The 18,907-nt window shown below is 42.3% G+C and overlaps 1 protein-coding gene across 1 annotated transcript in view; it reads right to left on the bottom strand.

The window, feature by feature from the left end:
- The window catches only part of LOC306703824 (ERC protein 2), a gene marked incomplete at its 5' end in the record, with an annotated part of 136,073 nt that overhangs the window by 59,231 nt on the left and 57,935 nt on the right, over positions 1 to 18,907 (bottom strand). Inside the window, 3 exons of the mRNA XM_079169935.1 lie at positions 8,929 to 9,089; positions 12,803 to 12,955; positions 17,759 to 17,852. Of these exons, the coding sequence (XP_079026061.1) occupies positions 8,929 to 9,089; positions 12,803 to 12,955; positions 17,759 to 17,852 (408 nt within the window). The remainder of the gene's footprint in view (positions 1 to 8,928; positions 9,090 to 12,802; positions 12,956 to 17,758; positions 17,853 to 18,907) is intronic.

The raw sequence follows: 18,907 nt of genomic DNA, 5'->3' as shown, positions 1-18,907 counted from the left end.
AATGGAGCTGAGCTCTTCCTGCCTCTGTGATGTGGTTTACTGTTGTTTGATGTGCTCAGGAATCCTGCATAGGAGAGCACCTCAAGCCGATCTTATCACATAAAAGCCCTTGGAATGGAAGAAGACACTCAGCTCTCTTTTTTAACTTAATAGAGATCTGTGTCCCTGTGAGGCTGTGTGTGTGTGTGTGTATGTGTGTGAGTAAGTGAGCGAGTGTGCACCATTTCTCTAATTCAATCGAGTGTGTAACCCAAGGCCTAACACACACATTTGATTTCAGTAAATGCTGAACCTGGAGACCTATGGCATGAGTGGACCAGAGACATGTCAGATATGTCAGTGCATGTTATTGTGATTGAATGTGTGCGTGCATATGTGTGTGTGTGTATGTGTTGAGAACAGGCTTAAGGTATAGTCAGTTCTTATTTTCTGAGGAAGTTAGACTATTCACTATCGGGCATGTGTGTGGTACTACAGTTTAATGCACATGTTTATAAAGACTTTCTGGTGAACAAGAAATGTATGATATTTGTATACCATAAAATGTTGACATTAAGTTAGCTAGCTGTAGGATAGCTAGCTGTAGGCTACACAATATCCCAGTTTTTGCATAACATTTTATATTTTAGAAAAAGTATATATTTGATGATAATGGGGGGAAAAAAGTTGCGAGGAGTGCTTTTTGATATCATAACCAAAAGAGATTAAAGGACATTTATTCTCGATGGATATTAGAAAAACAGCTACCACTGAAAGAGTAAACTCGACTGATTCCTGGATTGTATGTATGCCGTCTGTACATTCCAGTTTGACTGAATTGTGGTTTCTGTTGCAGAATGCTTCAATGGGTGCTACAGGTTAAGTGTAAACACAGACGGAAAAGAAAGGAAACACACCAGCACATGCTCTGTAACAGTAATGTCAAACTCATCATCTTTCCAAATGCCTCACACTTCATAATAACGGATATGTATTCATATTTTTTTAAATTCACTGTGGTTTTGGTTACAGTAATGTCAGTGAAGACATACTGTCTTGTTCAGGCTTTGAATATTGTATGCTGAAATGGCACAGCTTATTTTACTGTTCTCTGATCTTGACTTAAATTACACCAGACATACCTCATATCAAGACATTCATAAATGGCCACATTCTCAATCACGCATACACACACTGTCTATATTCTGTGTTTCATCTACGTCCTGAAAGTCGTGCCATTGTCTTTGCTCACACTCCCTCTAGCCATGCTTGTCTCTGCAGGATTCCTGTGTTGTTTGTTTAGTGGTGACCAGTCCTGTCTCTGCGCAGTCTGTCCGCCCACATGAAGGCCTTTTCTGTCATATTGATGCTAGCTTTAAAGATGAAGGACTACACGGATTAAACTGCGGTTGCCATCTTGAATAGATGTGACGCTTTCTCCAAATAAACTTTGGGTTTGAGTTCGGTGTGTTTTTTTTTCTCTTTCCTTCTCGTTTCAGTTGGTTTTGCTTCGCTTTTTGTTGGACATCAACTCTGATATCGTAAAAATGAGACAAAAGTTTTATTGCAAAGTTGTGAAACTTAACAGTGTCTGTGATGCTTGTGAACAGTAATTTCTCTCCATAAACAAATAAAAACAATTTTGCTTTTATTTTTATGAGAGTTTAAATCCTAGCGGTGAGCTTAACTCTAGTGACCCCTACTTTCTCCTCTGATTTTATTTCTATTTCTTCTTTTTTCTCTTTCCACCCTTCTCCTTTCATTTCCTCTACTTCCCTTCTCCTCTCATTTCTTCTTCTTTCCTCTCCTTTCCAGGCCTAAACTCTGGCTACCCACCGGCCCCCAAGAGAACAGTCAGGTTTCCAATATGTCTCCATTTAGCAAAGACCAAATGAACAAGAGCAGGGCCAAGACAAGAGCAGGAAAAATCATCACATAGCCACTGGCACAATCTGCTTATCTTTCACTGCTAATAGCTCTCATGCTCCTCACATCATTGCTTCTATGTGCACACATGCATGCACGCACACACGCACACGCACACACGCACAAATTCATGTATGCACATGTTATTCTTTGCACACAAACACATTCAATGCGCATCAGAGAGGATATACACGCTCATCCAAACTTGCTTGGGCTGTTTCCTGCCACTGCCGAGAAGTACATAATGATAATTACAGTTTGGGTCTACATCCCTGAATTAAGCAGATCAGACACACACACACACACACACACACACACACACACACACACACACACACAATTCAGACGTGCCAGGGGCTGCCGTGGTGTATGCTGACTGGTGTGCAGCGTTGGAGCAGCCCGGTGCTGGGAAGCAGTCTGTTCTACTATTGTTTTCTATTAAAACCTCCTGGGAACCATCTCAGCAAGACTGAGAAACGTACGGAGCCAATAAAACACCAGTGAAACCAACAAAGAGTCAGAAAGACTAAGCCCTTAGTGATGGCTTTATGTAACAATATCTTACTCTGATTAAGAAAAACTAGGTGAGAATGTGTAGAACTAAACCTGCGGAGACAAACAGAAAGCACTCAACATTGTGCTTTTTTTAATTGATCTGTAAAATGTGCAAAACAAAAGGGGAAGGGACACAGACCCAGACACTGAGACATACTTATTATACTCAGATAAAGACAGACAGCAGTAACCAGAAAAGCCACAGAGGAGAAAAACAGGAGCCCGAGCTCAGGTGTGTGTGTGTGTGTGTGTCTGTGTGTGTCTGTGTGTGTGTGTGTGTGTGTGTGTGTGTGTATGTGTGTGTGTGCCAACCACAGAGGATTGGAGGTGTTTACAGTGTGTGAATATATGCCAGTAAGCCCCATTGACTCACTTGTGTGGGTATACCAGCATTTCATGTGCCCATAATGGTAAACCATGAGGCCATTTTACTAGGCCACTGTTTTAATGGCTGTTTTACAACCCGGCACATCCAACAACATATTATACACAGCTGCACTTCAAATAACTCATCCCTTTTTCTTTCTAAAGTCTCTCACTGCTGCACACTCTCATTGGGCTTTCAGTTAGCTCTTTGTACTCTTTCTCTGCTGCTATTGATCTATCCGTGTTATAGCTCAACTGCATATTTGTATATCAATCTGCATATCTCTCTAGATTTTAACTTCAAATATGCTTTACTGGCATGACAATATCTTTCTTTCTACACTGACAACACCTCCTCCCTCGACCTCCCCTTCCTTCTTCTCATTCCTTTGGTGACCCTGAGGGCAGGACCGTCGTTAAGGAGGCCGTCACTGGTCACCTCTGGGTCCTGTGTCCTGGTCTGCCTCTTTATGGCCGCAGGGCCCACCTAATCAACTGCCCACTCATGCACACACTTAAATGCTCCGACACACAAACACACACGGGCAGACACACACAAGACTTCCAATCAATTAGTCTCGAAATTTATACAACCGGGTAATCTTGGGGGTGTTAGTCTCCCTAAGGCCAATCAGAATGAGCTTTCCCGAGACTTCTACATCAGCCAAATGACGCTAATTAGCTGTGTGTGTGTGTGTGTGTGTGTGTGTCTGTGTCTGTGTGTGTGTGTGTGTGTGTGTGAATCTGTGTGTGTGTGTGCAAGTATGTGCATGTGTCTTTGCGACTGACACTAATTAGTAGAGCTAGTGCACCTACTTCCTCAGGACCATTTCCTGTGATAGTAATTATTAGGTATGTGTGATAAATTCCAGGCCTTCTTCCACCCGTCCAGAGATAGAACAAGACAAAAAAGAGAGGGAGGGAGAGAGTGTGCTACTCAGAGGACGTTAAGGAGGTCAGCCTTAAAAGAGTGATGAAGTAGAAGTAAGAAGAGACTATGAAAGAATGATGTTACTCTAGTGGGGCAAACTGACTCAGTACGAAGATGAAAGCTTTTTCCACATGCAATATCTTCCCATAGGCTCCTTGACGTGGAAGCCCCCCTATTTTCCTCTCTGGTTGTCAATCACTGCATTCTTTTTGTTTTTGTGTGTCACAATCCCCCAATCGTCATTATGTGTTCAGATCAAGACAAGAAGTTCTTTCTGTCTCTGGAAAGACTATTCAATCTCTGTCTATCAGTTTAACTAAACACACAAATAGTAAATGCACTATCCTCTCATTCCGACCAATACTCTCAGAGCGTCAACTTGTCTTTCAGTTCAACATCAACTTCATTAGACAGCTCCCACCTTCCAGTCATTCATACATTAGGAGACAATGCCACTTCACCCGGTCACTCCATGGCTCACAAATCCTCTCTGCTATGACAGCAACATTAACCATACTGCAGGCAGTATGAGTGTGTGTTAGTTTTACTAAACTCAAGTCAGGGTTTCACATACTGTACAGTACATAAAACCTCCAAATCATATGTACTGGGTTCGTTAATGTTCGCCAAAAATACTATGCGGATATAAGCACCAATAAAATATTCCTAAGTAGTGATAAAAAAATAACCATAATTGATACTAGAACAGCCAAACTCTGAGAGAAGTGAGCTTAAGACATGACGTTTGCAGAGTGCATTCCCAGAGAATAACATGGTCCAGGGAAAAATGGGTCAGAAAAGTTAAATTTATGGCCCTTAACCTTCAGTTGCATTGGCTGAACAGAACAATATCCAAATCAAAAACTGACTATGCTGAGGAAACTCTGGAGTCTCCATCCTTCAAGCTTACTGTATGGGATCCAGGTAGAAGTCTGTCATTACCTTACTGTACTGACCAAGGCCTTAGAAGCAGGGATTTCTATGTAATGAAGCCCTCCATTGACAAAACCTCAAAGGAGGAGGAGGAGGAGGAGGAGTAGGGTGGAGCATGCCTAGGCCCTGACATAATAGCACACCTACAGGCCCGCAGCCGACACACATGTCGAAGGTAAACACGCGTGTCAGAGGGCACGGGAGCACAGACAGACATGATGAATGGCCCGAAGTTCCCACGAGGCGACACACATACAAACGCGCTTGCAGAGTGAGGAAGGTGATGTGTGGTCAGCCCCTCCTCATCACTGCAATACAGAGAATCCCATTCACACACTGCACCGACCCTCAATGTCTCATCATTACTTATCACAACAATGGCACTGAAACACCATATCTGTGATTCTACCAGTGTATGTGTGTGTGAACGTAATTTCAAAGCATTGTGAACGCAATGCTGCTTTGCCGGTTGAAAATATGGATATGAAAAGATACCTTTTTCGGTTTAAATGCCTTACAATGAGGGCACATGCTGTACATTTGTGCATATCTGCGTGTGAGTTTGTAAGGGTGTGTGTGTGTGTGTCCAGGCCCCTCGGGGAGATCACTGAGCAGGGACATGACCTTGCCAATACAGCTGGTCTCTCTGTGTGTTTAGTCACTGTAACCATGGTAATGGCGCTGTGCAGACAGGATGTCTACATTGGGGATTTGAAAGTCATAATGTCGCTACTGCTCTAAGCTTCATTATGCCATGGATTACTATAACTAGCAAACAAACGATACATGAACACACTTCACGGATAGAATTGATTTTCACGGTTACAGGTTATTACATTTTATCTACAAGTCGAATGGCCCATTTGCCAATGAGTGTTTGATTTAATGACATGCTAAAAAGAAGTATGCATGAGATGTAGTCCATATTTTACTTTTGTAGAATGGCACAAAAGATATGTTTCTATTCAAATAATGACAATGTGAAAACTGAAATTCAAGACAAGGGCATAAGAGTGTGTAATTGATAGAGCTCCTGGTTTTATGTTCCACTGAGGAATTAATGTTCTTTGTCTACGTGGCATTTTTGTCCAACTTGTATTTCGGTAAAGTAGAAAAATATAACAAAACAAAAGCAGATAAAGCAAAAATATGCACTGAACATCATCATGTGTTCAAAAATATATTTCCATTGCCTTTTTTTATATCTTTCTCTATTTCTCCAACTCAGCCTAGCATGAACATATTTTTGAATAAATATATTTTACACTTCCATTTCGGCTTTCTTATGTGAAAATCAAATTGTGAATTAACAGGTGGATGTGTTGCAGGTGTTTTCTGATACATGGTATGCTGTGTTTAGTCATTCTTCCCCTCTAGCTCAACTCCTCAGACTCTGGACCTTCCCTCACAGCTATTCTCAAGGTTTTCCCTCTTCTTTCTTCCACCACTTCCTCCATCACTGTCCGCCTCCCTTCTTCCATCCATCCATCACCCCCTCCATCAATCACTCTCCCATTTTATCATCCTTTTTTTCTCCATCATTTACTATTTCCTACAACTTCTCTCGTTTGCTTAGTCTTGCAGAGACGTTCTACTAATGTTTGCATGATTTTCCCCTCCATCTCTCAAATTGTCAACTCCCCCCTCCTCTACCTCTAAACATTTCCACTTTGTCAACTCTGCATCTCTTTGCCTGCCTCAAAGCTGCTGTTACCTTTTACTTCGCTCCATTATCTTTTTCCATCACGAAAATGTAAACAGAGATAATATCAGCGACATTGCCAGTGTCTACAGGAGGATCAGGTTGAGTAAGCCACTGCAATGTTGTGGCATGTAGTATTATCCCATTCAGACTATGGAAACATCTCAATGATTAGCTTTTCAAAATGTCCAAACACATAATTTCTCGATTGTGCACCTACAACCTGTGACCCGAGACTCATTTAATGACTAGTTCCTCTGGAGGCCATCTGTGTGTGTGTGTGTGTGTGTGTGTGAGAGAGATTGTGTGTGTGTGTGTGTGTGTGTGTGTGTGTGTACTGTACAGTATGGTGGAAACTCAATCTGGTGTGGGATGATAGAGCAGACCCGCACCGCTCCTTAAACATCAAGCATGCAGCTCTCTATCTAAAAAAGGCAAATATGAAAATGCACTCTATGTCTTTTTTACTATATCTCTTTATATCACACACACACACACACACACACACTTGGAAACCCATCATACAATGAGAGGATATTGAAAATGATTCTTTCATTAACATTGTTGAAAAGCCAGGAGTCAGCTTGCTCTCTCTCTCTCTCTACCTCTCTGGCTTATACACACACGCACATTAAAAAACACACACAGAGAGCTCCGCAGTTCACTGGGGAACGTGCCTCACATGGTTTGCTTCAGCTGGTCTTCTTGACAAATGCCACATTACAGCGGTGAGAAGGAGAAACTTGGCATGCAATCAAACTTCTCTCATGATTTCTAAGATTTGAAATACTTCGGTTTGTGTAGCCCCTCAATTCCATCCTCCCCTCCCTCTCATTCTCTCTGTCTCGTTTTCTTTTTGCTTTCACTCTAACTCCCCTTCTCTCTCACTCTCTCTTGTTACCTCTCCTTCTCTGCCTTATCTTTCCTGTTTAGTTTCCCCTGCGCTAACTTGGACCAGAGCCGTGCTGTGGGAATATGGCCCCTTTTAAAGCAGAAAGCCAAGGTTTGTGTAAGTATGTGCATGTCTGCAGACGTGACTGATTATATGTGAGTTCCACTGAGGTTGTGTGTACATTCTGCATGCGTATCTTTGTGGCTAGTTCAGATGTAAGTCACTCTCACGAAGCTTCGCCCCTCGCAATTCAACAGTCCTTTAATCGTCATCATCAGTGACCCCAAACTCCTGCCTCTGACCTCCTCATACACACAGACACATGCAGGTTCAAAGCCACAAGAGACCACACACACACTCGTGCCCCCTGTGCCCCATCCATTAGCTCTTACCAGTGGAGACTTGCATTCAGTCAAAGTCTCAAACACAAAGGCAAAGAATCCCATCTACTTTGTGCTGTTTATGTCAACCAACCATCACACTTATCCTCTTCCTCAGACATCTTTAGAGTGGTAATATAATGATAATATAAGCAGTGTGCCAATGAAATACAAAAGTATTATTCCCATTTTGTCTAATTTCACGTACATCCCTAGAAGCATGTGTCAGTATCATATTTAATAAATAAATGTATTAAATAAATGTCTATCACAAGTGCATGTGTGTGCAGAGACACGGGCAAGGGTGCTCTCTTTCTCGGTCTCCGGCACACACACATACGCATACACACATTCCTTTAGAGTTAGTGTGATCAGAGGAGTTTGTGAGGACGTAATGGATTTTAAAAGTTGTGTTTTCAATACATATGTTCCAGCCTTCCCTTTTGTACTGTACTGAGTGGCTGACATTAAAGGCATTTCTCTGTGACAACCAGATATGTGGCTCCATGCGCCTTCAATCAGAGAGCTCAAAGCAAACACACATGTAGCCGCTCCACTGACAGATCGCTGAACTTCACTCACACATTCATACATACCCACTGACACACACTCACACATGCAAGTGCAGCTAGAGCTGCTCACTTTTTTCGTCTGTCCTCCTTCTCGTCACACATAGGAAAAGAAAACAGCCAGTCTAAAGCTGGACCACCTGTACTCAATAAATTTTACTTTTCACAAAGCAGCTATAAACAACTGCTGATCCTGCTTCAAAACACACCTCGGCACTGATATCTTTATAACACTCGTGCACAGATGCACATGTGAACAGGTGAGCGTATAAATGTGCCTATTACAGTATCACACACACGTTTCTGCTGGAGCAACAGAGCTGCTGTGAAGGGCACTGAAAATGTGCTTGATGATGCGATGAGCGAGCCGTGCCAATTTCAATAAAGGATCGTTGATCATATACTTTTATGGGCTGGGTGTGCAGTCACTACCGCAAATACTTGTGGTTTGTTTTTTCTGACTGTTTATCTTGCTCTTCATGCAAATGCAATTGAATTGATTCATATTAATGCAATAGCCAAGTGGAAGTCTTTCTTTCACTGATTAGAGAAAAGCATAATCATGAATGTACAGGACAGCACATGGTCACAGAATATGTGATCATTATTGTGTGTGGCCTGTAACAATTTGAAAAGAGAGGTGCATGAGTAGATGAAGGCAGATAGGTAGATAGATGGCTCAGTGTGAGACTAACTTCATCTCCAGAATCTCCTCCAGCTGTTTGCGTCTCTCCTGGCGAAGACTATTAAGGTGTCCGTCTCTCTCGTGCAGGGACTGCTGAGTGGAGGACAGATGCAGTTTGGTGGAGTCCAGCTCCTGGCGTGTCTTCTCTAAAGCGCCCATCAGCTCCTCCAACTATTCAAGGGAAAGAAATATGCACAGGTTTAAACAGTATCAAAACATACCAGGATATTTGCCACATGTCTCTGTATACAATATACAATATACTTGCAGTCTCACACACGTACACAGGGACATGGTAAAATAATCAGATACACTTTTATTCCACTACATGGGGGGGGGGGGGTTAAAATGCCAGAATTCAACACAACAAATGGCCTGTTGACATCTAAATACAGGTGAAATGGTTCAAAGGTTAGTTGAATGATATGTCCGCTGACCCTTGGACTGGAAACAAGGGTTTCTCTCTTCTCTCCCACCTTTCTCCACTTATTTTATCTCACTCTCAAGTGTGGCTCTACTTTAGAGCAGGTGAGAATAATGCTCTACCCCTCAACTACGTCTCCTCCCTCCGCACACACATGCCCTCAAGCCATGCAGGCCAACCTGCGTGTCTAAAAGACAGGATGTGACCTCAGGGCGTCATTATCCTAAGACAGGAAGTGTGTAATTGTCTAACAACAAGTTCTTTACAATAGGATGGAGTACTGGGCAGGCTCGTTCGGTTTATGTAAATGGTGGCCACAGGAATTAGATTTGTATCTTTGTTCAATTCTGATGATGCACAGATTTGAGATATAAGATAGTCAAACAGTAAATTCTGAAGTGTTGGATCCCAAATGAACAAAGGGAAAGAAAGTGAAGGAGAAGCAAAAAAAGAGAAGCAGTATTCGGGGGAAGCACTCCATGGGGTAGGACATGAAAAAAAGGAATGGGCCTCTTTTATGAAGGGGCCAAATCGTTCACACATTTTCAGGACACTCTCCATCTCCGCTGGCTTTCTAGGTGTGTTTCACAGATGTCAGATAATGTTCTCACTGACTGTTCATGAATATCACATATGGAGCGAGAGAAGAAAAGGTGAAAGCCAAGCGAGTGGGGAATACAGATATATTAAATGGTGGGAAAAGGGACAACTTTCTGTCATGACTTCCTTGAAATGTGACAAAGCATTGATTTAAAAAAAATCCCTGCCAACAACAATTGACCTTAGTAGTATCCAGCAGTTAATATAGCCAATATCAACAAGACATCCAACCGTCCAAAATCACACCATGCTTAATGTTTGATGTCTTCTTTCAGGCTTAAAACAATCCAAAGCCAGTCTTTTCATCTTGAGAGTCAAGGGTCACACACACACAACTCCATTTACACCCACCACATGTCTATCAAGCCTCATGCACCGTCTGCCTACCCCCCAGTCCCCCATTATCCACCACCCAGGCTAGCCCTCACTTCACAATCACATCATTAATAAGGAATACAATGCATTTTAGTGAAATTAGGGACCTAATCAGCTTAGCAGTGAGCCTGTGCGTGCTAATTTAGCTCAACTTCAAGGCAAAGCCCCCCAGCCAGGCTAAGGCTCACTAAGACTGGCCCAAAGCCCCTTTAGGTGCTAAGCTGATTGGGGGCTCAGAGGTAAGGGCCAAATCCCTCTTGTCCATTTGCGTCGGTGTTGCTGGTTCAGAGGCCTAGTTCAAACGCCACAGAGGGAGAGAGAGGAAGAGAGATGGGAACAGAGATGGAGAGAAAGGGAGAGAGAGTGAGGAGATAATTGGCTGAGACAAGTTAAGAAGGCAGATGGGAAAGAACGAGGCTTGGGACAATGGATGAACAGCAGAAATGATGGCAGGAGAAAGATAAGAGACAGAGAGAGAGAGAGAGTGAGAGACTTAGAGAGCGGGGGTGTGAAGAAAAGTGACCCAGGGCATTACCCATGCTTCATTTCAGTAGGTCAGGCTGATGGAAGACTTTGTTTAGCGTATTACACATCATGAGACTGATTACTCAGGGACAGAGGGGAGAAAGAAGAAAGAAGAAAACCAAGGAAAGACTGCGGGGGGGGGGGGGGAGAAATGTGAGAATGTGAGTCTGGCAGGGCGCTCTGAAACAGTGCCAGGGTCAGGTGATGTTTCAGAAGGACCTGTCCCACTCTCTATTCCCCCAACATCCCTTTCCACACACACTGTTTTTCTCTAGAGTCTGAGGCAAGAGCGGCAGTTGACTGACGACTGTGTAACTGCATGTTAATGGCATGTTGACTCCTGCCTCGTTATGCGGTGACGTCATGCTGGCTCACAAAATTCAATGTGTGGACAGCGCCTACTGTAGCTGTGAGCATCAACGACGGAGCAGCTAGAGTGCCAGGTCAAATGGGTACCTTTCCTTCAGTCAGTAGGGCGACTGCAACTCTATTTTGGCTCAATACATGTCAAGTGCAGACTCCAGTATGACTGCGTGCTGGCTCATTATGTTCTCTATGTGTAGGGTCTGGATTGACTTGAAATGAGAGCAAGTTGACAATGACTTTTGGGGTCAATGAGTTAACGTCAACGTGGCACAACCAAGGAAAGGGTTTCCTCGATTCTGGCTACGCAGGGGTAAACTTAGGTCAAAGCTGAATCATCCACTTGTATGCGTGCAAAAAGTCCCACAGACATAAATATTCTTTCGGACTTCTCAGTGGATCAGAATATTGTTTGATAAACAGTATCCATGCTGACTGTAAGTCAAGCGTGTAAAGCACAGAAATTGAAAAAAAGAGGGGGGAAAAAAACAGCCACAGTTAGCATTGGCTCTAACAGACTTTTCTAAACTGAGTTTGACCTCTTGATTTCCCACTCTGTCCACCAATCTCCTCACTTCATCTTTTAAGTTATCCTCTATCAGATTCTATCTCTAAATGTGTGTGTGCGTTTGCACGTGTGTGTGTGTGTGTGTGTGTGTGTGTGTGTGTGTGTGTGTGTGTGAACATATGCATATGTATGTGTGTTTGAAGCAATGCAGCCACTATTCTGCCTCAAAATGTTACTTCTTGTTTTAACCGCCGATTGCTCTCATATTACTTGTGGCACTCATCAGTAATGCAAGGTCATTCTCATTCAAATGCACACTCACACCAGGAGGAAACACACTCCCTTGCCCTGTTTCTCTTTCCCACCACAGACACATCCGCGCTCTCTCTCCCACTCACTCACACACACACACACACACACACACACTCACACTCAGGCATTACAAATGCACTCACATAAACTTTTTAGGCTTTCTTAAAAGTGTAGACTGACCAGCTGGCAGTCAGAAAGACTCTCAGATAGCAGGACAAACAGAGTAAAAGGGCAGCCTGTACTCCATCAAGACCACAGGTCTACACATTTGTTAATTAATTCTGATTACATGCACATAAACTCACAATATGTTAAACATTTGCTCACATTTTCAAGCATGCAACAGCAAACTCAATGAGCAACATAAAATGGACATTTTTTGATTCATTGTTAAATTTCAGTCTAGAGGGGGGAAATAAACAACGGCATGTTTAGAGAATCAAAACTGAATGAAGAAGAAAAGGAGATAACGGACATGAATTTAAAACATAACACTATTGTTGTTGATGATGTTGTGATTGTTGTTTAATAGTGACATATTATGGGATTAAGGATCATTCATTAACGGCAGTCTGCCTGCAGTTACACTCTTAGCCACATGGGTGTGCACTGCAGTTAAGTTCCTCACATTTTTTCCAGTGGTCAATCTTAGTTCTAGGTGAGCTGTTACCTGCATTCAATTTTAAAGGTAGGGATGCATGGGACTATCTGTGTGTGTATGAATACAGTATTTGGTTTTCGAATCTCCCGTTAGTGTGTGTGAAACATCAGGTAAACCTGTCTCTGGGCCTGAACACGGGCAGTCTCCTCTTGCGCCCAGAGAGACTCCCTATGTGCGGAGGTGTTCATGCTCTCCCTCAGTGCCCTCTCCAGCTCCCTGATCCCCTCGGCCGTCTCCCGCATGGCATCCTGGGAAGCTGAAAGAGGAAACTGAGGGGGCTAAAGGAGTTCAGAGGAGGAGGACAAGGAAGCGGGTTGGAAGCAAAGTAGCAAAAGCCAGGGAGAGAGTGTTTTCTTTGAGTATACTTCGTTTTCAAAACTCATCATCAAATGTTTTTGCATTGGAATAACACTTTATTGGCAAAAGATTGAGCTTGAGAAAAGGTGTATTTGTTGATCTGTCCACTAAAAGTAATCCAGTCCATGTAAAGCAGAAACAAAAAGAAAGCTGGGGTGAGAGAAGAGCAAGACTTCTCTAAGAAGAAAGAGACACAGCCAAGACAGAAGAGAGTGCTGAGTGATGGAGAGAGAGGGTGTGTAAGTGCTGTGACCTTTGCTGACATCCGTAGGATTGTGCGCATATGTGAGTGTGGGTGTGTGGAGTTGACCATGCGCTTTCACATGCACAGTTTGTGTGTGGCCTCCCTGACACCTATGGTGTGTTGGGGAAAAGGATCCCTCTCCACACTGGGTGATGGAACTGTGAAAGAAAACACTGGACAGAAATAATAAACCCCTGATTCTCTCTCTTTTCTTTTTTTTTTAAACTCTCCCTCCTACTCCTCAATAGTTGACTAGCTTTCAAGTTCACACGTTCGCACTTTTCTGGGAGCCGTGCAGAAGCCTTGGAGTTAAAAGGATAAGGAGACGCGTTCAAACTGAGCAAGAAAGAGTTCAGTTACACAAACTAGAGGTGTGATGTAGGAAATAAAATAAATAAAAAAATTAGCATTCTGATATGAAAAACTGAATATGAAATATCATGTTAACACTTGTTAAGCCACAGTTTGTACAACATTACATAAAGATAGTAGTTACTTGAGTTTCTATAAGAATACATTGCATGGGAGTGAGAGCAATTACCTAGCGTCTATAGAAGAAATGGTAGATGGGTGTTTTGAGGGTTAGACTAAATACTGGAAGCTGGAACTTGAACTGAACTGGAAACACCACAAGTTTGATAACACAGTTGTAGAAGTATGAATCATCATGACGCAGTACAACACAACAAGTTGCCAGAGCAACAGACATTGTTGGAAGCAACAAGGGTGCGTAGGAAACTCTATCCAGACAGCAAGAAATAAAAAACGAGTAAAAGAGAAAATTCCCCGGCTGAAATGTTTCAACGTTTCCCAAAGCACTTAAACTGATATTTCATTTCAGAAATGGCTACATGTAAAAGCCAGTTAGTAAGAAGTCAGAATGCTTAGAAACAATTGAAGCTTTGCAGGTAATTGCTGATATATGGAGCTCAGCGTTAGTGTGCGTGTGTCTAAGGTTATTATAAAGTAATGAACCAAATAGGCACATTTTCTTTAGATTTTAGGTCAATCAGTGGCTCACACATGGTGAGTCTATTCTGAGGGCAGAAAAAATAAAACATGAAATGCATGGACACGAAAAAGAGTCAAGGGAACCAGGAACATGGAGGATGCATCTGAATGACCAATTTACTGCCCCCAAATAAATATTAAAGTGAGTCCCTGTATCATACATTGATAGTGGTCAAGAAAGCTCCTAAGATTCAATAGCAATTATTAAATAGCTGGTTTACTTCATGAAAAATACTTATTTATGACCAAAAAGGCTAATCATCGGACTTATTCAGTGATACTGACGGAAACACCAGCGATGGTATTACCCCTGAGTGTGATGAAAATAGTGCCAAGCCAGCCAAATCGCAAGCGGATACTTGTGGCTCGTCACGTCAGCACGACACAGCTGGAGGTGAGCGACAAACACCCGCACACACACATACAGAGGCAGGCTGTGTGCGTCAGCAGTCCAAAGCTGTAATTGGATGTGACAGACGGGCAGTAATTCGATGCACCAGAATCAACAAGTACTGGTCTGACCCCGCCTAACAGACAGAAACACACACATGCACGCACAAACACACACACTCATACACACACACACTCCCCCCCCACTGAGATGGGGCTGCCACCACTGGACCCATGAATGAAACCCGACCAGAAAGCTGTGTCTGCCTGTGTGTGCCTGTGCATATGTGTGTGAGTGTGTGTCCGCATATGTTCGGTATATGTCTGTCTGTCTGTCTGTCTCAGTGCATATCTGTGTGTTATGTGATTTTTATTAGTAACAAGAGAATATTGCTGGCTTTCATGAAAGCAAAGAATGGAAAAAGGGCAAGAGAGATACAGAGAGTGGGGAGAAATGGAAAGATAATTGCCTCTGCAGCACCAATCATCACCTAATGCCCTTGGGACGGATCATTATGGAGTCTAGCCCTTTCTGGTGTGATGGAGGGATTATAATCACTAAAATAAACGAGCAGAGAGTGAGAGAATGCACATTTCCAGAAGCTGTATACCTATAATCCTCGGCTTCACAGGCACACAAACCACACATACATCTGTCTCTGTCAAAAAAGTTAAGTGTGCAGCATCAACCTCTGTGTGTCCTATTTCATGATTTAAAAAATGTTAAGCATGTGTGCATGGCCAGAAGCTTCAAATACAGTTTCAGTCAAATGTACAGACTGTGGGAAAAGGCTTGGAGTGAATTTGTCTATCTTCTTTAACTGTCCCCAGGTTTTTCTATAATTCTTGTGTTTCTAAACAGAGGGGTTGGGGGTGGGTATCGAGTGTCGCTGATGCTTCTCCGTTACAGATAAAAGAGAAATAAAAGGCTTGCGTGAAGGCTTGAAGTGAACGTTTCCGATGTGTGTTTTCTCTGTGTTTGTGAAGTGCAGCGTGGCGCGATGGAGACCATGGAGCGGAGAGATGCTATCACTCTATCCCACATAAACTCCCCTGGATGGATGGGGAGAGGGCGCAGTGAGGGAAGGCACTGTTTGTTTGTATTTACCCTCGGAGCGTGCTGTGTTCCTGATGGATCCAGAGATAAATGGGGAGAGAGAGAGAGAGAGAGAGAGAGAGAGAGAGACAGAGAGAGAGAGAGAGAGAGAGAGAGAGAAAGACAGAGAGCACATGGGAAAGAAAGGGAGATAGAGGCCACAACTCATTGTATTATATAGATGGTGAGCTGGAATATGTGCTGGTCCCTACAACTATTATCTAGTACTTTTAAGTACTAAGTAGTACGTTTTACATGTTCTACAGAATCTTTTTCAAACATTGCTACTGTTTTCTTATATATTGTTATATTATGTACAGTCAAAATTGTGCTGTTAGACAGGTCTCTCAGGGTCTTTTTTTCTCAGGGTTTTGTTGATTTGTGTTTTGTCTGGATTGTTGTTTTGTCCATGTTATGCTTGTGTTTTGCACATTGGCGTCATAGAGGAACACCATTTTGTTCAACTGTATATTCGTATGTGGATTGGACCAAAACGGATAAAATCAAAGATATATTTTATTGCCGTGTATGTTGGCGGATAAGAAATAAAACAAAAATGGAGAAAAAGCAGTACAGAAATGCCTTACAGAAAGTATTGAGAGTTTTCAACTGTAAAATATAATGTTTACAGCACACCTGAGCACAATTCATAAATAACCAAATTTAAGGGATTCTAATTTTTATTTATGTTTGTTAATGATAAGAGTTAATGTTAAAACTGGTCAACAGCCATGCTAACATGCTAAAATAATGTGCAGCTGAGGCTGATGGTAATGTTTTTCAGGTAGTAGTCATATACCAAAGGGTTGAACAAATTTTAAAAAATAAACTCAGGTGATCACATCAAATAGTTTTTAAGATTTTTCAGTTTCAGCTACCTACCTACTGACTGACTGACTTTTACATTTTCAAATACTTACATCAGCATCGGCCAGGTTTTGATATGGCTGAATGACAATAAACTTGAGGTTGAATTCCTGCATTTGCTTGAACACATGTATTACCTCTGGTTAGTATTTTATAATACATTGAATATACACCAACACAAAATTCAGCTTCCTCTGAAACTTCCCCCTTTGCTCTTTTTATGGAAGTCATCTATCTCCCTGACATCAATTCCACTTCTCCCTTGCACTTGTCCCTGTACCTCATTCTTTCTTTCTTTCTTTCTTTCTTTCTTTCTGGCACTCACTTCATGTCTCTTTCCAGGTTGTAGAAATATTAATGTGTGCTACTCAAACGCTGTTTAGAAGAGGAAATAGGATGTTGGATGCTGCCTGCCAGCACACACAGAAATAACAAAATATCTCAACCAAAAACAGGCTGAGAGCAGCTCTGGTTCTTTTTGGCAGAGAGGTACAGAGAGGTGTACTCTACTTCATCGGTCCTGTGGGAATAACCTGGCATGGCTGAGTTCTGCATATTAACACCTCAGCATTGCTCTGCAGGCTAGCGTATAAGCATGCACACAGACACACACACACTGTCAAGCAAACAGCTGACACTCTTGTTGACACCTAAGGAGAACTATACAAATAAAAAATGGTAAATCATGATTCTCTCTCCTGCCTCACTAATCAGTTCTTTACTATTCCCATCTGAGCCATTATGCCGGCGCTCCTGGCTGGCGTATGGAGCTGATACTGCAGGACTAAATGCCTGTCTCTTCCACTTAGATTCTGAGATGCACTGAGGGAGGTAGGGCAGGAAGCATGAAAGACTGGAAAAGGGCTCTCGTTGCTCAGAAGAGCAAAATTATACACAACGGGAGAATGTTGAGAGAGATGTAGGAAGGGGAAAAGATGATCATTTCTGAGGAACAGCTTGCAAAAGAGATGAGGAGGAAAGAAGAGGGCAGAATACATGAGTACAGTAAGAGCCAATCCGCACACTATGAGATGAATAGGTGATGAAGAGCTAAACTTGAGGCCAAAGAATGTACACATGTCCATCAACACACACACACACACAAACCTGCGACAAAGAGTGTGCATGTCCGTCAGTATGGGCATCTTTCCTCATCTCACCAACCATTGTCTGCTTCTGGATGTTAGGAGACTTCACTTGCCTTCAGAGAGAGAAATATGGGTGACAACAGATAAAGAGACACTCAGTAAAGAAATGTAACTCAATCATTAAAACCATAGAATACAAAAAGATTTGTACCTCACATAATATGACAAACAAAATATTAAATATAGACGTAGGTACGGACAGACAGGCAGACAGACAGATAGATAGATAGATAGATAGATAGATAGATAGATAGATAGATAGATAGATAGATAGATAGATAGATAGATAGATAGATAGATAGATAGATAAATGTTGTTTTATGTCTCATGGTTTTGCTTTACATTTTCAGAGTTAAACAAAGCTGGCGTATTGCATCATACAGGTAAATGGTTGATCCGTGTGTACGGTAAAGCAGGGAAGCACTGTGCATGTGTCTTGTCTTAGTAACGCTGGGACAAGACGAGACTTGACTGATGGAGGTGAGACACTGCTGTGTAAATCTTTCAACAACAAAACACACAAACACATGTAGACAGGAGATGGAAGCACATGCACGCACACAAACACACATTTTCCTTATGTGAATGAGGTCAGTCTACAGATAAAAAGAAGACAGGAAGACACAGACGCACACACACAAGTGCATGTGTTTTTAGAAAATAAATAAGTCCATAGAAACACACACACACACACACACACAAACACACACTCTCACACACACAGGATAATAAATCTGCTGTCAGTGTTGTGCATTGCCGAAGTCCTGATTACAGAGCAAAACCTGCCAGGACGGCGGTGCATTTACCTCCACACAAAGAGCTGCTTCTTGTCATTTCCTGAACTTACTTAGCCTGAGAACTATGACACACAGACACACACACACACACACACACACACACACACACACACACACGCACACAAACATATATATACATATAAATATATAGAAATATGCATAAAACACACACACAAACACTCACATACTTAATACACTCACTGGTGGACACACATGTGAACCCACAAAACTCATACACCGTAGGATACACACAGCTGCCCTTATACGCAATCTATATCTTCCCACAAACACTTTCAACCTAGAATCAAAAC

The sequence above is a fragment of the Pholis gunnellus genome (genome assembly GCF_910591455.1).
Source record: "Pholis gunnellus genome assembly, chromosome: 2".
In the NCBI taxonomy this organism is placed as follows: domain Eukaryota; kingdom Metazoa; phylum Chordata; class Actinopteri; order Perciformes; family Pholidae; genus Pholis; species Pholis gunnellus.
The sequence above is the reverse complement of the archived record's forward strand: the minus strand, read 5'-3'. Positions and strand labels throughout refer to the sequence as shown.